This window comes from Dendrobium catenatum, unplaced genomic scaffold (genome assembly GCF_001605985.2).
Source record: "Dendrobium catenatum unplaced genomic scaffold, ASM160598v2 fragScaff_scaffold_396, whole genome shotgun sequence".
Lineage (NCBI taxonomy): Eukaryota > Viridiplantae > Streptophyta > Magnoliopsida > Asparagales > Orchidaceae > Dendrobium > Dendrobium catenatum.
This window is the reverse complement of record NW_021318858.1, coordinates 269,234-286,173: the sequence shown is the minus strand read 5'-3', so window position 1 is coordinate 286,173 and position 16,940 is coordinate 269,234. Positions and strand designations below refer to the sequence as shown.

Below are 16,940 nucleotides of genomic sequence, written 5' to 3'. Positions count from 1 at the left end.
GACAAAAATGATCCCTGATCTAGTGAACAAAACAAATATTCTAAAAATGAGAAAGATACCTCTTGATTTTATTCAAAAGCTTAGTAGAATTGTATTGACAACGTATAGTCCAGAAAAGGTTAGAAATTCAGAATTTGATAATCCAAACTCTAGTTCTTTTAAAAGGCTAAAAAACTTTTTAATTCAATATCTAAATCAAGGAATAAATTAGAGAAAGAAACAGTCATTTTTCAAAACTCCTTTCATAAAACATATCTAATAGAAGATTAATGCACGAATTGTTGAATCAAGAGTAATGATTTTCAAACTCAAACATCGAAAATATCAAGGATTTTCTTAAGCTTTGAATAAAGCAAAAATGGTAAGCATACTCCTTGTGGGCTCATTTTATGCCTCTTGTCAATTTTTTTGGCGCACTTTGCGCATCTTTTTTTTTTTGATACACTTTGTGTATCTTTCTCAATTTGGCGTCATTGCGCATCTTTTGATTTGGCATCATTGGCCAATTTTTTTTTTGTTTTAGAATATGCTACCTATCTTTTTTTTTTTTTTGAGAAAATGCTAAGTAGAATTAAAATATAAAAGAGTCACCAAAAAAGCCTAGATACAAGCTAATGAGGAATCAACCATCTATCACTATCTTCCTTTGCTAATTTCACAAAGGAAGATGGAAGGTTATTCTCAATGAACATATCCCAATCAAAATCAAAAGATAAAGCTAAGTTAGCACAATAATCAGCTAACTTATTACAATTACGTGTCACACAATTAAAGATAAAGTAGTTGAACTTATTAAGTAATAGGAGACCTTCATCATCCAAGTTCTCTCTAATAATCTTCGGTTTGTTGTACAAGTTATGAAGATATTGGAGAACATTATTATTATCACCTTCCAATACAATACCATTAACTTCTCTTGTCCATTCAAGACATATTCCATCTAAAATTTTGAAAGCGGAGAGCTCCATTTGTCCACTATCCCAATGTAATTTTTTCCTTCCAAAAGCATAGATCTATCTCCATTTATCATCTCTTACCACCCCACTGATTCCAGCCATGTAGTTTTCTTTAAGAGCTACATCTAGATTAATTTTCACCCACCCAGGTGGAGGAGGATGCTAATAATGAAGGAGCAGTCCATTGGACTGATAAGTATCCTAGTGATCTGAGAGGAAGAAATCTTGTTTTGCAGAACTAAGAAAGCTAAGAATGGAAGAAGAAATGAATAACATACTATTACTAGTTTTCCCATGCTTAATCTTACATCTATTGTTCCAAACCATCCACACAATGAGTATATAAATCCTTGCAGCCATTAAATCTTCCTTTATTAATCTCCTTACACCAATGTTGAATTCATTCCAATTATAGAAATAAGGAATTTTTAATCCCCAATCTTGTATGACCTTGCAAACCTCAAGAAATTTAGAACAATTAGAAGTAACATGGTTAAGGTCTTCAATCACTCCACACCCCTTAGGACATAAGCAATTAGTTGAAAGTTTTCATTTAAAAAGAAAAACTGCAGTCGGGCTAGCATCAATATATAATCTCCATAAAAATAATTCTACCTGAGCATTGATTTTTAGCTTTTGAATCCAGGAAAACTGTTTAAAAGAAGAACAATTTCTAAGCTTATCTTATGTTAACAAGGCAGATAATGTTTTACCGGAAAATAGTAGCTTTAATTCCATTTGATCTTGAGAAGTATTATCTTCTGAAATGATCAAGAGAAGTATTATCTTCATCAATGCATCCTACAAAAGTAGGCCATTTAAGGAGACTTTTATCAAGAATCCAAGTATCCTGAAGCACTCTTATGCTGGAACCATTAACTACTCTCCATCTAACAAATTTATTAAGAGCTTTCCATCCACTTATGATGATTTTCCAAGAATTTGATCCACCTTCAAAATCTTCTTTACTCCACCATAAATCACCATATTTTGCTAATAAGTTTCTATTTAGCAGAATGTTTGGTTTCTCAATGAGGTTCCAAGAAAACTTTTCTCTAAGGGATCCAATTCTGGAAATAGGAGATTGAAGACCCCAACCTCCACAATTCTTTGATGTACATAATAGCTCCCATGCTACATAATGTAACCCATTGCTGTTATCCATTTTATTCCATATAAAATCTCTACAGAGTTTTTCTAACTCATATAATGTTTTCAAAGGAACAAGAGAGTGAGTTATCATAAAAATCCGTAGAGTAAGAATAACATTTTTAACCAAACATAACATGCCTGCTAGGGACAAATGTTTATTACTCCATTCATTCATTTTTTTGACAGTTTTATCTAGCAGCACATGAAAATCCTCCTTTTTTAAACGTCTCAATGCAATATTAATTCCCAGGTAAACAATTTCTTCTATCGGTTTGAAATCCAGCAGCTTAGAAATCTTTCTCTTCCTTCTTCTCAGTACAGAGTTTCCAAAAATCAATGAAGATTTGTTCTTGTTTATACTCTGACCAGTCTAGCTGCAATATTGCTTGACAATACTTTTAATTTTCTTCACATTTTTTAAACTTGCATCTGAAAACAGTAAAACATCATCAACGTACATTAGGTGGGTAATTCTTGGAGCATTGGAAAAACTTTGATTCTTAAATTATCTATCCTGCTGAAAAAAGAATTAGACAAAAGCTGAGAGAAAATAATAAATAAAAATGGAGAGAGTGGGCATCCTTGACGAAACCCACATTTACCCTCAGTCCATTTAGATCTTGTCCCATTAATAAGAATTGAAAATCTGGGATAAGAAACACAGTCCAAAACAAGTTTTAGAAAACTGTCTGGGAATCCCAACTCCATCAATTTCTTCAAAGTAAGCCAACACATACTATCGTATGCTTGTTCCATGTCCAATTTAATAGCCAAGAAACCATTGCTAGATTTTAAAAACCTCATTTTGTTGAAGATTTCTTGTGCTAATAAAAGATGCTTAGAAATGGATCTCTCCTTTACAAAAGCCACTTGTTCTTCCAACGTAATTTTAGGAATAACTAAAACTAGTCTATTCAAGATCACATTGGACACAATTTTATAAATTGTGTTACATAAACTGATTGGACGGTAGAATGAAGGAGTTAAAGGATTAGTAGTTTTTGGAATGAGCGCTACAAGAGTATCCTTCCATTCACTATTCATTTTACCTGTACAAAAGAAGAGCCTTACTGCTTTAAATACATCTCCTCCAATGATATCCCAAAAGTTTTTGAAGAAGGAGTGTGTCAATCCGTCACATCCCGGAGCTTTATTATTTCCTAACCTCAAAACTGCCTCCTTAACTTCAATTTCAGAAATGTCATTCTTCAACCATTTCTTGTCATCTTCATTCAACACCATCCAAGGTTTCGTCCAGTTATCAAGACTGCAATATCTTTCCTTCCATTTCTCTTGAAAGAAATTGTAAAAAATTTCTTCCACTACTTTTGGGTCTTCTGTGAGCAAGCCATGATGATTCTTGATTTGAGAGATCCAATAAGCATTTGGCAAAGGCATGAAAAAATTTATTATTTGAGTCTCCCTCAACCACCCACTTCACTTTTGCTCTTTGTTTCCACCAAGTGTTCAAGTAATTGAAAATAACATTCAATTCTCTAACTTTAGCTCTTAATTTCCACAACTTACATTCATCCAGCCATCCAACCCTTGCTTCTTCTTCTTGGAGTAATAAAATTTCGCTTTCAATCTCTCTTTTCACTAGAGAAGTCTTTTAGCTTGTTCTTGCTCCATAATATAAATCATTTAAAGCTCTCTTGCACTTCTTGTTGAGAACTTCAATGTCATCTCCTACAAAATTCTTCTTCCAGGTTTTAGAAACAATGTGCTCCACTGTTTTAAAAGATAGCCAAACATCTTCAAATTTAATAGACCTTGTTATCCTTCTAGCTACTTCAAATAATTTCAGCACTATCGGGCAGTGCTCAGAAGCCACTCTTGCTAAGCGTCTTACCATCGAAATTTGGATACATTGAAGAGCCTTTGAGTTCAACAAGCACCTATCCAGCCGTTCTAGAATTCTTCTACTTCCCACTTTATTGTTGCACCAAGTATATCTTGGACCAACCACTCCAATATCATGATAGTCATTATCATTCATAAATTTAAGCATATCAAAGGAACCTTTAGAGAAAATAAACTTCCTACCTCCTCTCTTTTCCTCTTTTGATAAGACGCAATTAAATTCCCCTCCAATAACTGTTGGAATCTTCCTTCTAGATTGCTCTTGAATGCATTCCCATAACAAACTTCTCTTATGAACCTCCTTGCTCCCATATACCGTAGCAATCATCCATCTTCCTTGATTAAAGACATTGAGATCACCAATTATACATTGTTCCGAAGTCTTAATCACTGAAAATGAAGCAATATCATTTCTCCAAAGAATCATAATCCCTCCGGATAAACCATCCGATGGTAGAATAAAAAAAATCCCAATTAGGACCCATGATCTTATCAAAATCAGCTTTATCAAAAGAGCTAATTTTATTTTCTACTAAACCCACAAAAAACTTTATGATCTTTTATATAACTCCTTCATGTATAGAGAGGCTTCTTTCTTCTTTGGCCCTCTACAATTCCAAAAGGCTATGGAATTCATTAAAGTTTATTTGGGGAGTAGCCCTCAACCTTCCTCCTACTACCTCATTCTCCAAATCTTCCACGGGATTTGCTTTTAATGGGTCCTAAAGATTTTAGTTCTTTTGCCAATTTGCATTTAGGCAAATCTTCATTTAGACCATTTCTGAATTACATAACTGGGACATCTTCATCTGTGCCATTAACAGTTTTTGCTTCAATTTTCAGTTTCCCATCTTCATTACCATCTTCATTACTCATCATAGAGTTCTGTATAGACACGTCTTCATATCTATCTTCATTGACTGATTGAAGGATAGAAAACATATTAACTTGATGAGTTTCCACGGTTAATTTATTATCTGCAATCTTCCCAGAATTATTGTTGTCATATACATTTGAATCATGATAGGGAATACCTGAGTTCGCAAGTAATCCCTTGGGATTTACTTGATTTCACAGACAACCCTTCCCATCTCTATTGTTAGAAGATTTTTCCAATGCCAAGCTGTTATCCTAAGATAATTCAATATTATGTTCAGGCATGAACTCCCCATCTTATAAATGATCATCCATATTACATGGTTTTCCAGTATTCACAAGAGAAAAGTTTTCTCTTATATCAGCATCTAGCATAATCTGCACTTCCTTCTCAATTTCTACAGGAATAACAACTTTTTTAACATATTTGAGTGTGCCTGGTTTGGTCTCTACTTTTCTCTTTGTAATATTTCTTCTTCACTTGCTGTTAACCAAAATCCATGGACCATAAGATGGTTAAATCCGATTGTCTTGTTTTCCTTCCATTTTCTTTTCAATACCACCTCCATTATCAACATTCAGTATTTTAGGAATATTTTCTTTTTGACCACATTCCTTATTCGCATGATCAATCTTTCCACATACAAAGCAAAAGTTAGAAACCTTCTCATATTCCACATTTTTGAAGAACCTTCCAGCAATGCTATCCACCCAAAGTCTTGTTGGAAGGGGTTGATCAAGTTTGATTCTTACACATACTATTGCAAATTCTCTTCTCGCCCAATGGAACATGTTGCCATCCATCATTAGTGGTTTTCCAATTCTAGAAGCTATACATGCTATATTCTTCTCATCCCAACATTGCAAAGGTAAATGGGGCATTCTAATCCAAATTGGAGAAGAAAGTCCCTTAATAGAAGAAGTATTAAATTCAGGAGTCCACTTCTCCATACCTATTATGTGTCCATTTAAAAACCACGGGCCACCAGAATGCACTGCTTCAACCATTTCTTCTGAAAAGAAAGAGCATAAGAACCATCCTATACCCATTGTAGTAAAGTGGAATTTCCCGACTTGATTCCATTGTTTTCTTATTTCCCAAGCTACTAAATGAGAAGGTTAAATATTTCCAAAAACTTTAATAATAAAAGATTTGGATAGTATTTTAGAATTCATCTGCTCCCTTTCTTCTTTCAACTTGACAGAAATACCATCATCAGAATAGACCACATCCTCTATTTTTAAATCCAACTTTATGTAAGGTTTATTGCTCCAAGGATTGACATTACCAGAACCAATCGAGCTCTTTGGTATTCCATCTTTCAGCTTCTCTATGCTTATCTTAGTATTTTTATCATGTTCTGAATGAAGATTTTTGTCAAACAAATTTTGGGAATTTTCATTTATCATGCTACGACAAAGTCCAAGGATTGCATTTGAATTCCCAAATTGATTAACGAAAATTTTCATTCCAGAAGTTGAGGCAGTATGATCAGATAGAAAATTTGTAGAATTAAAACTGTTAGGGGTAACCGAATTTAAAACTTCAGCTGGAGCCTTACCTTCGCCTTCCACAAATTGAATCCTCAAAGGAGATAAATCAGATACCTCCTTAATCACCGACGGTCCTTGACGTTTAGTCAAAGGAATTTGAATTCTCTAAGTTGAATTCGAATTTGAAAAAAACTCACCAGAAGTGTTGATTTTTGAATTAACCATAAGCGACGGAGACCTCGAAGATGATTACGTTGACTTCTATTTTCCTTCATAATCAGTTTCTACATCATGCCCTTGCCGGCGGCAGTTCGCCGCCATCATTCTCCTCCTATCCCGAGAAGCTGGAACGGATAGCAGGATTGAAAATTTCAAATTTTCAACTTTCTCTCTCTAACGACTGTAGTTTAATATGTTACCTATTTGAAATTTTAAAAATAAAAGTAGACCCACCCTATTGACAAAGAGAATTTCTTGACTAAGAAAATTATGAGTTAGATTCAACAACTTGCAAAAGGTCCCTATGAAATAAATAAAATGCAGGGAGATAAAAATTTTAGAATAAAAAACTAATTTAAAATATGAAAAAGATTTTAAATCAAAGGTAGAATAATCTTTTTTAGGACACAAAGATTAAGAGTCAAAAATAAGAGTTTTCTTCCTTTGATTGTTTTTAAATAAGTCAAACACAATTTTCATAAGAATTTAAGAAAAAAATAAGAGGTATGTTTTTCATTTTTAGAAAGGTGATGTGCGTGTTAGATCCGAAATGACACAAAAAATTTAATGAAAAATGGAAAAATAAATAAATAAATAAATAAATAAAAAGAAAATCACAAAAATAAAAGAACAAACAAAACATGCAAACATAAACATATAATCAAAGGTTTAAGCATCATCTTGCTCCTGATCAGATGATTCAGAAGCAAGGTCTGCCCAAGAAATTTTTTGCTTTTTATAAACTTATTTAGTAGACAATGAAGAATTTTATTGACTTTTTCAAAATTTGAAAATTCTTTACCTAAAGCATGAAATGATGTCACAATTTGAATAAACCTAGTATGCATGTTTGATATCGTTTCATAAGGTTTCATGGAAAACATTTCATAATCATGCATTAAAATATTCAACTTGAATTGCTTGATTTCACTAGTGCCTTCGTATATGGTGTGTAGTTTATCCCAAATTTCCTTATAAGTAGTGCACGAGGATACTAAAATAAAATCTTCATAATTTAAAGCACAGAAAAAGCATTTTAAAGATTTTGCATTCAACTGAGCATCAATTTGTTCATCTCTATTTCATTGATTAAAAGGAATATCAACTTTAATTCCATCTATAACACGTATCGGTAATGAATAACCAATTAAAATCATATGCCACATTCAAAAATCAATTGATTGCAAAAAGGTAGACATGCTAATTTTTCAAAAATCAAATATAATATTTTCAAACAAAGGTGGTCTAGTGATTGAATAACCTTCCGTAAAATTACGATTAAAAAAATTAGCCATAGATTAAAAATTCAAAAGTTTTCAAAATTTTATTTTTATGAATCCCGCTCTAATACCACTTGAAAGTTCGTTATGGATGTTAGGCCCTATGAACTGTCCCAAGAATAATTAAAAAGAGAGAGGTGAATTTGTATTTTAAATATCTTTAAATCAAAACTCAAACCAAACCAAAATTCACCAGAAAGAAAACACAAAGCGGAAATTAAATGCGAAAATAATAAAGGAAAGAACACACCAAATTTATAGTAGTTCGGTCAATCCTTGACCTACGTCCACTCCTCGGAGGTACCCTCCAAGTATTGCACTAACTAAGTGTCTCTCCTTTAGCCCCCACAGCTAGGCGGAGAAGCCTTTACAAAATCACTTCCACCTTCCCCGGTGTGGCGGAGTTGCCGGGTCTTTTGACACCAAAGAGATCTTCTTTTTCGGTGAACTCCCCTCAAGACAAGTCTTGAATTCGACGGTATTAAAGTGCAAGCCTACCGGAGAAACCGTGTGGAATCCCCCTCCACACTTCCTTGAGTCCCCCCTTACAGGATCTTCTTCCTCTCTCAAGCTTCACCCATTCCTCATACCCTTTCAAGCTCTCTCTTCAAGTTTCCCCCGAAAAAATGAAGCTACAATGGCTGCCAAAGACACTCTTCATGAGAAATCAAGAGGTCTATAAATAGATTTGCAAAATTAAAATTATCGTCCAGGCCGATATAAATATTGGCCTTGCCGAACAACATAAATTATGATCAATCAGCTCGGTCGGTTAGGGGTAATTAGACAATTTGTTGTCATATCGTTCAGGCTGATAGGATATCATCCTGGACGATTAGTTCAAATATGAGAAAAATCGTCTCGAACATCATCGTGAAAAGAGCTGGCCGATGTCAAATCACCTCGGTCGATCCTGAGATCGGCCCGGATGATGTGATCATGCAAATCACCATTAATTTCTTTTCTTTACTGCCATATTCATTTAAGAAAAATTATACTGGATCGGCCAGGCCGATCCACTTGGATGCTGTTAAAAAATAAGTAATTCCTAAATAGATCTGGCAGCAGATTCTTTCTAATTTGAACCGATCATCCTGGCCGATACAAAATCGTCCAGGATGATGTGTTAAAATGACGGCTGCCTTAACAAGGATGATGCCCTAATCAGGGTTTCTATTTTTGAACTGATCGTCCAGGCACGTATAAATATCATCTCGGAAGATGTTACCAAAAATAGTAAACTCTAGGGAACAGTCAGAAATACTTCCAAGGTGTGTGTGTGTGCAAAGTTACTTAACATCAGGAGCCACAGCAATTACAAAAGACTGAAGAAAGAAAAAAGGTATAAATTGACTCATATTTAGTCTACCCAATCTTCAGCTGGTTCCAATATAAGTCTCGTCTTATGGACCTGAAATGTCAGTAGATAAGGCAGTCATAGAGAAATAAGAGTGTTTGCTATCATCAAAATCATAAACCATGAAAATAGATCCACATCATCCATAGCAATCTCCTCCGGATTCTAGCTCATAGGACCTAGTGGGACACCTATACTACGGGGTAAAGAGGCACACTCCTTGGACCATGCTGGCCCAAATGTCTCATACAGATGAGGTATAGGGTGTTTTGTAGTCCTTAGTGGACTATCATTACTAGTGGAGGGAGTGTTAGAAGGTCTTTGATAGGAATCCTCAACTCCTATCATGTGTATCTGATGGGGAGAAGGCTGTTCACTAGTAGTCTGATGTCAGAAGTTCTCTTCCGTGTCTGAACTACTATCAATAACTAATCCACTCTTGGGTATCATATGACTATAAAATGTAGGACGTGAATCGTAACCAGTGGAATCTAGAGGTGATGAAGGGACTGACAGATGAAGGACATTGATCACTTCATATCTGAAGAGTCAGACTCAAAAGTCAAAGAAGAAGTATAAAGGTGAGGGGGAGGAGGTGTCCGAGTGTCATAGTTATGTGGCTCACGAGTTGAACCTCTATCTCTACCTCGTCCACCCCTACCTCTACTAGGGGGAACATTGTGCCTCACTGCAAAATGAAAAGGATCTCTATCAAGATGCATAGTGGAAACACCTGCCTTAATACTAACCTATGGTGAACCCTATACTGGCACTTATATAGAACCATATGTAGGTGACTGCATAGGACCCTGTATAATACTAGTGGAAGTCACTAGTGATTGAGCGGGTGGAGGTTTATGAGTCTTCTAAGGTACATAATACTCGGCGTCATCATATATAGAGACCTCATGCATTGAAAAAGACTGGGTATCTCTAGGAATGGTATACTCGACATTATTCCTCATAAATTTCATATATTAGTGTAGGTTAGAGGGTACAATTCCATACTCATGGATCCAAGTCCTTCCTAATAGAGCCCTATATGAAGTGTTAGCCTCAAGTACATGAACTTTGCCTCAGTTAGGAAGTTTCCAAACTTGAGAGGTGGGGTAATAGACCATAGAGCACATTGGCCTTGGTTATTGAAGCCTTTCAACATAATCTTATCTGAAGTGAGCTTCAAATAACCTAGAGAGAAGCTCTTTAAAGTTTCATGAGTGATAATATTTACTTAAGCCCCTGGGTCGATGAGGATTCTGTTCAACTCATAACTATTGACTTCAATAGTGACATATAAGATATGATTGTGCTCAGTAGTCCCTAGGAGTAGATCATAATTTAAAAATGTAACGCATGGCATCTCTTTCAAATGGCATGAATCCCCTAAGAATTTAGAAGAAAAGAAGGCTTAATAAGACTCTAGTTCGAGTAGTGCTTTCACTAGTGTCTCTCTCAAGTCAGGGGACATCATCAGAGCATCATAGACACTAAGAAGGGAAGGGATTTTCCTTAAGTGAGCAAACATAATATAGTCAAAATTCGACTGAGGCCTTTCTCTTTCTCCTTAGACTGCTCTTGGGAGGAAGGGATAGGATCGTCCTACTAGATGACTATGTTTTTATCTTTTTCTTTTGCTTTTTTAGCCAACCAAGGTGGAAGGACCTTTCCTAAACGCAAATGAACTTCCTATTTTGAGTCATCCTCAATAAGAGATTCCTTTAGTTCAATGGTGGTTGCTTGTGTTGGCTCTAAGAAAAGTGCCTGGAGTGGATTTTTATATTCATCACTCAAATCCATGTAATAACCACCCTCTAGAATTATAAAGACTGGTTCATCTTCATACTCAAACTCATCATTAAACATAGAATCAATTTCATCAAAAGAGATATGTAAGATATGAAAAGAATGATTACTAGAAGAAACCGGAGTAGAAGTAAAAGGTACAGAAGAACAAAAGTAGCTAGAGTCATCTTCTTCTATTATTGCATCATCAATAGAAGGGAGAATAAAGTCCTTCAACGCAAGTGCTGGAAGGGGGCTTATCTTCTCTTCTAAGGTTACAACAATCTTTTCTCTTTCATACATTTTCCTATTACAAGTAAAGGTAGAAAAAGAAATGTGCTCATTTGCCACTATAATAGAAGAAGAAGAAGAGAAAAGTGCTGGCATAGTAACTGGAGAGGCAACTGTCTACTTGGCCTCAGGAGGCCTCCTCTCATTTGCCTCTGAACCCTTTACAGCTTACTTGATCATCTGCTTGGTCTTCTTAGAGAGTGCTAACTGCCACTCTTCCTCAGAACTGTGGGATGATCTACTACTACTGCCTTGATTATAGCTCTGATTGTCACTATGACTAGAACTATGGCTGGGACTGGAGATCATCTAAACTCTCTGAGTAACCTTTCCCAGATGATGCACTAAATTAGTGTCCTACAGATGGATCCTCCCACTAGCCATCAACCTCTTAACATTATCCTTCAACATATAACAATCCTCCAAAATATGGCCGATGTGTCTGTGGTAGGGATAATAGAGTGGGTGATCTATCTGTCCCTCATCCACTCTATTATTATTCGAGAATATTAGGATGTTCTTTATAGTAAGGAATTTAAAGATCTGCTTTACACTTTTTTTTAGAAGGGTATTCCTTACTAAGCTTCTCCTGTAGGTACTACTGACTCACTAGAGTCCTACAGGAGGGTCTGGATTGGGCTTTAGACTAAACCGATATATAAGATGGTTGTGGTGGTGTTGAACTACCTAAGGGCCTCTTACCCTAATCTTGTAGTCCATAGGTACTGTGTACCTCCCCTCTACTAGGTGGAGGTGCCCCTGAAGATAACTAACGTTGAGGTCTACACTTAGGTTGACTCTCAACCTTACGAGGGACTACATCTGGTATGCTATCTTGCAAGATGACTACCTTCATGAATAATTTTTGGAAGGTTCGTACACTAAATCCCTTAAGGTAGGGTGCTATCTTACAATTTATATTCTTCAGTAAAATCTCTACTGCATGCTGCTCCTGCAACTGGGGCTCACACTATTGTCTGAGATTTCTCCATCTAAATATATAATCTTATAGTGACTCTCGAGAATGCTGTCTAGTAATCACTAACTCTCCTACTATGAACAGATGCTCTGCACGAACAAACCTCTATATAAACAGCTGTTCAAATTCTGCAAAAGTCTATACTGAGTCATTGGGGAGGTTGGTGTACCAAGAAAATGCCACCTCAACTAAATTACTAACAAACAGCCTCAACATCAAGGCATTATTCCCTTCTATGTTCTAACATATGGCTCAGTACTGAGCCACATGCTGCCTCAAGTTCCTAAGCCCATCAAATACTCTAAATATAGGGGAAACGAAGCCAGGAGTAGGGCTCCTACTCATACTCATTAGAGTAAAGATGCCCTCTACTAACTGCCTCTCCAATCCTCCTAGAGGAAATCACTTGCTCTACCTTCTGAGCTATCAAATTTAGAATCTAACCCACTGATAATTACACTAACTGACTCTAGACTACTATAGGTGCTATAAGAATTGACCTCTGGACCCTATCCACTCTCATAGGGTCTAGTACTACTAGCGGTACTACTGTCTCATCCCTGGATGTGGTAGGAGTACCTACGCCCACTATATGGGGTGTAACCCCCAAAACAATCAACTGAGCAATCATCACTGCCATGGCTTTGGCCATCTCGGTCATCTGAGATTGTAAGTGTAAGACTGTGGTATCAGTAGCTATTGAGCTCAGAGATCCTCCCGCCTCAGGGTCTCCCTGCTCATCCTGGTCCTTGGGCTCTCTCTGCTCGTTCGAGTGACCTCGACATGCAATCACATAGACTTAGTGTACTGGTATGTCCTCATCTGGATCCCTAGTCCTTGGGCTCTCTCTGCTCGTCTGAGTGACCTCGACATGTAACCACATAGACTTAGTGTACTGGTATGTCCTCATCTGGATCATCTCCTAGTGTGTCATCCTCTGAGAAGGCCTAACGGAGTGCTTCTATATAGGGACTCATAGAGGAAGTGATCCTATGAGGGCTAGGAGCTAAAGCTATCTCAACTCGGTCTAGTGATCCATCGGGAGAAGCTACCATATCCACATCACAAGTCATCAATACTACCTCAGACCCGAAAGGAACTACAATATCTATCTGATCTACTATATCCACTGGTTGAATTGCCACTGCCACTGGTTCTGTCTCAACTGGTTGAATTTTCTTGATAGGGGTGTCCACCTATTGACGTCTCCAAACCCACCTACTACGACGGGGCTACGTACAGGTAACTAGCTGCCGAGGGATTACCATAATTGAACTAATTTGGGGCCGAGTAGGCTCCTGCTGCTATCTTTATCTATGGTGATGAGCATCGCCCTATAGTAGGAGTAACTGCTGGCAATCTAACAATTGGAGCTATATCAACTAACTGGCGAGGTGGTTGTCCTCTCTGCCACCTATACCTCTATTTCACTATCTATCTCGATAACTGAAGAGTAGCCTAAGAAATCTGCCAGATTTACCTCTCTCGACTAACAGGCCCTCTATCATGCACTAGGTGGATGATGCTCCAAATCCTCTGAGAGAGGGCTCAAACACCAATGTCCCTAGGAATCCTAGCCCGGGGTAGAGTAGTGATGACAGGAGGGGCCACCGCAATGTAGGAAACATCCTCCTCAACCCCACTATGTGTTAGTGGATAGAAGTGTCCTACCTAGATTACCTCTTTCTCATGTGCAACTACTATCTCAGGAGTATGTGTGACTACAACTAGTCGTGGCCTCCACTGCATGGGAGTTACTCTCCTCTGAACGAGCTCCTGGTGAGCTACTACCTCTGCCATCTACTACATATCTGCATTAGATGCACCTAAATGGAGTCTCCTATTCCTATTCCTCCTAGCCCTTCCCTTAAGGTCGGAGGTAGAGAAGGATAGAACATATGAACCCACTGATTGGGTGGCGGGAGGAACATGACAAACAAAAAGGGTCAGGGTCTTCCCGACGGTCTTAGGGTGAGAGAACCGAGCAAAAATAGAAACCCATAAAAAGAAGATGAAGGGACCTTGGTATAGACACCCCTCTTCCTAGTGGAAGTGGGACAGGGAACCCGAACTCAAGGCACCTATATTGGAATAATAGGGGTAATAATAGTAGGCTGCCAGCGCTGAGGGGCCGAAATAACTTGTGCAATAGGTGCGATAGGCATTAGTTGCCTAACCACAGGATGAACGGGAGAAACAAGTAGTGGTCTAGGCACTAGTTGCCTAACCACATGGCACACTAGCTACATAGGAATATAAACAGGATGAGCAGGTGCCTAGGCTATCAACTGAGCAACTGGATGTCTGAAGGGATGCATGGCTGCACGTCCTCTCCTTTGAGAGAATGCAGCAGCCTCAGCAGGGGTGGGTCCGCCAAGGATGACAAACTTCGAGTCAATGAAGGAACCAAAAGTGATTCCTCCGACTGGACGACTAGCAAGATGGGACTCTAGAAGAGTCACCTGTACGTCTGAGCTGAAGCTAAAAGTCATAGAATGTGTTAAAGAAGATATGTCACTACTGCCAAGAAAAGAAATTGAAATGTTAGTTAGAATGAAAATCATGAAATATGGAAATAATTGATAACGAAGGATAAGGGACGGAATAGCCTACAAGGCTGGAAACAAGTAGAGTAGGGGGAAACTCTAGCTAAGAGAAATGAATCCTAACTAAGGAAAGACCCTAACTAAGAGTGGGACGGACCTAATCTAAGAAGTACCAATCCCGAAATACATATAAGAAAGGAGAATATATGATCTAAAGATGGAGAGAGAAATTGGTCCTACCATGGTCGCCAGAAAGTTGTGGACCTCTGAAAGGGCACCACTAAGGCTGTAAGATTATAGAGAAATATACGACCGCACCTACCCCGAGGGATAGAGATGTTCGTAGGCCTCTGAGCTCCTAGTAAATGGGCCAATAGAAAGGAATATTAGATCGAGCATATGACTAACCATTGAGGATAACACCCTGATAGGTAATAATATACATAACCTAATCGAAGTCACTGGCTTCCCCCACTCGATACATCAGCTCGAGTGGAGTTTATTAAATTGTGGAATTCAGTTTCCCATTGGTGCAAACCCCATGGTTAAATACATCTCATGCTAGAGCCCAAGAAAACTCTCGATTAAGGATCATATATTATCATTTTGAAAATAGGATTGATACAGGGGATAAGACTTAGAAGTCCTACTTAAAAGGAAAGAAAGGGTTCAAAGGGATTAGTCAACATACATGACTCATACTGACATCGAGAGGGACTAAGGTACTAAAGAAGAAACTGGAGAAAAGAAAGTCAAGCACTCAACACATGTGTGAGAGAAAGATGGAAATGGCTTCATCCATGTGCCGCAGATAAGTAAGATTTATAGCCCCTGAAGAGAAGGGACTTACCTGCTATTTAGGCATACTACGAGACTTAATGTAGAAGCCTTAAATCCTAAATCTAAATTGGATTTATTGTTCCACGCACACTAACAACCGTGTTTTAACTAATGTAGTGCAAAACCTGGACTTACCCCAGCCTGGATTAGGGAGCCAACTAACCACCTAGTCGATTCAAAACCATATTATCTAGTCATTTATTAAAAATGGGTCGGTGGTTTAGTTTTTGGAAGTTAAAATTGACGTCTAGAGAGTTTCCAAATTGGCATTGTACTTATTTTGGGAAAATGCTCCTACGGCTAATAGAATTTAAGTTTTAATTAAGTTGAATTTTAATGTAATACATGCTAGTTTAGAAGATCCAAATAAAATATGTATCATATTTTAAAAATAGGCTTAATATAAAATAATTTTTAGAAATAGACTAGACTTTTTTAGGTCTGGCGCCTCGTCCTCACAGGCTACCGGACTCTTCCCGCAGGCGGGGAAGTGTCTCATAGAAGGAGAAAGAAGAATGCATTAATATGCATGCGACCCCGGATGATTATAGCAATTTCCTAGGTCTTTAAATTTCTAAATTATTTAAACCTTAAAATATTAGATTTTTAATTATGAGTAGAAAAAGATTTTAGTCTTTAAAAAGCCTAATGGAATCGAGGCTATAATAAAAGCGGCATGCAAGTCGCTAATAAACTAAGAAAAACAGGTAATTATAGAGGTAATCAACATAAATCAAAACACATCCTGATAATCAAACTAATTAATAAATATCCATAGGCCAACTACACTTAATTACAAAATAGGGTCTGCAGAAAAGTAAAGTGGTTATGCACCACTGCCAATAACCCGAATTTCTAAACCTATGACAGGCGTAAATGACTTTGAGTGGAATGTTAGGTCTTTAGGTCTACAGCCTCCTTGGACTTCTTCTCTTTGGACTCTTTGGATCTCTCCTCTTTATACTCCTTGGGATCTCTCCTCCTTGGACTCCTTGGATCTCTCCTCCTTGGACTCCTTGGTTTCGTCGTGTCTTGAATATCTAAATGAAGAGAGAATTCTCCCCTTTAGGGGGGTATTGCCTTTTATCTTTGTTTATCTAAAAGCCATCCAAACTCGATATTCCAAATGGAAGAAGACTGTCACTTTTGAGGATGTTTTCTTCCTTTGGAATTCGAGTTGGATAAGAGTATTCTAACTCAGAGTTGCATTTTCACAGCTCAAACATATGTTACAAATATTACATTAATTGAAAGCAGTAAAAATCTAGCATCTCCTGCATGGTTATCATAATAAAAATTCTCAAG

At 37.3% G+C, this 16,940-nt stretch overlaps 1 protein-coding gene across 1 annotated transcript; it reads right to left on the bottom strand.

Moving 5' to 3' along the window:
• Positions 1-4,757: 4,757 nt before the first annotated feature.
• On the bottom strand, positions 4,758-5,897 carry LOC110114148. Its single transcript, XM_020846923.1, has 3 exons — positions 5,408-5,897; positions 5,168-5,245; positions 4,758-5,005 (listed from the first exon to the last, which is right to left on the bottom strand). Exons 1-3 carry the CDS (start codon positions 5,895-5,897, stop codon positions 4,758-4,760), a joined length of 816 nt encoding a protein of 271 aa, XP_020702582.1.
• Positions 5,898-16,940: the final 11,043 nt, after the last annotated feature.

Coding starts and splice junctions, on each gene's coding strand:
- LOC110114148 (XM_020846923.1), bottom strand. CDS start 5,897: ATGGGTATAGGATGGTTCTTATGCTCTTTCTTTTCAGAAGAAATGGTT. Junction 5,246..5,407: donor GAATGTTGATAATGGAGGTG/GTATTGAAAAGA, acceptor TTATTCCTGTAG/AAATTGAGAAGGAAGTGCAG. Junction 5,006..5,167: donor TGTGAATACTGGAAAACCAT/GTAATATGGATG, acceptor TTGCGAACTCAG/GTATTCCCTATCATGATTCA.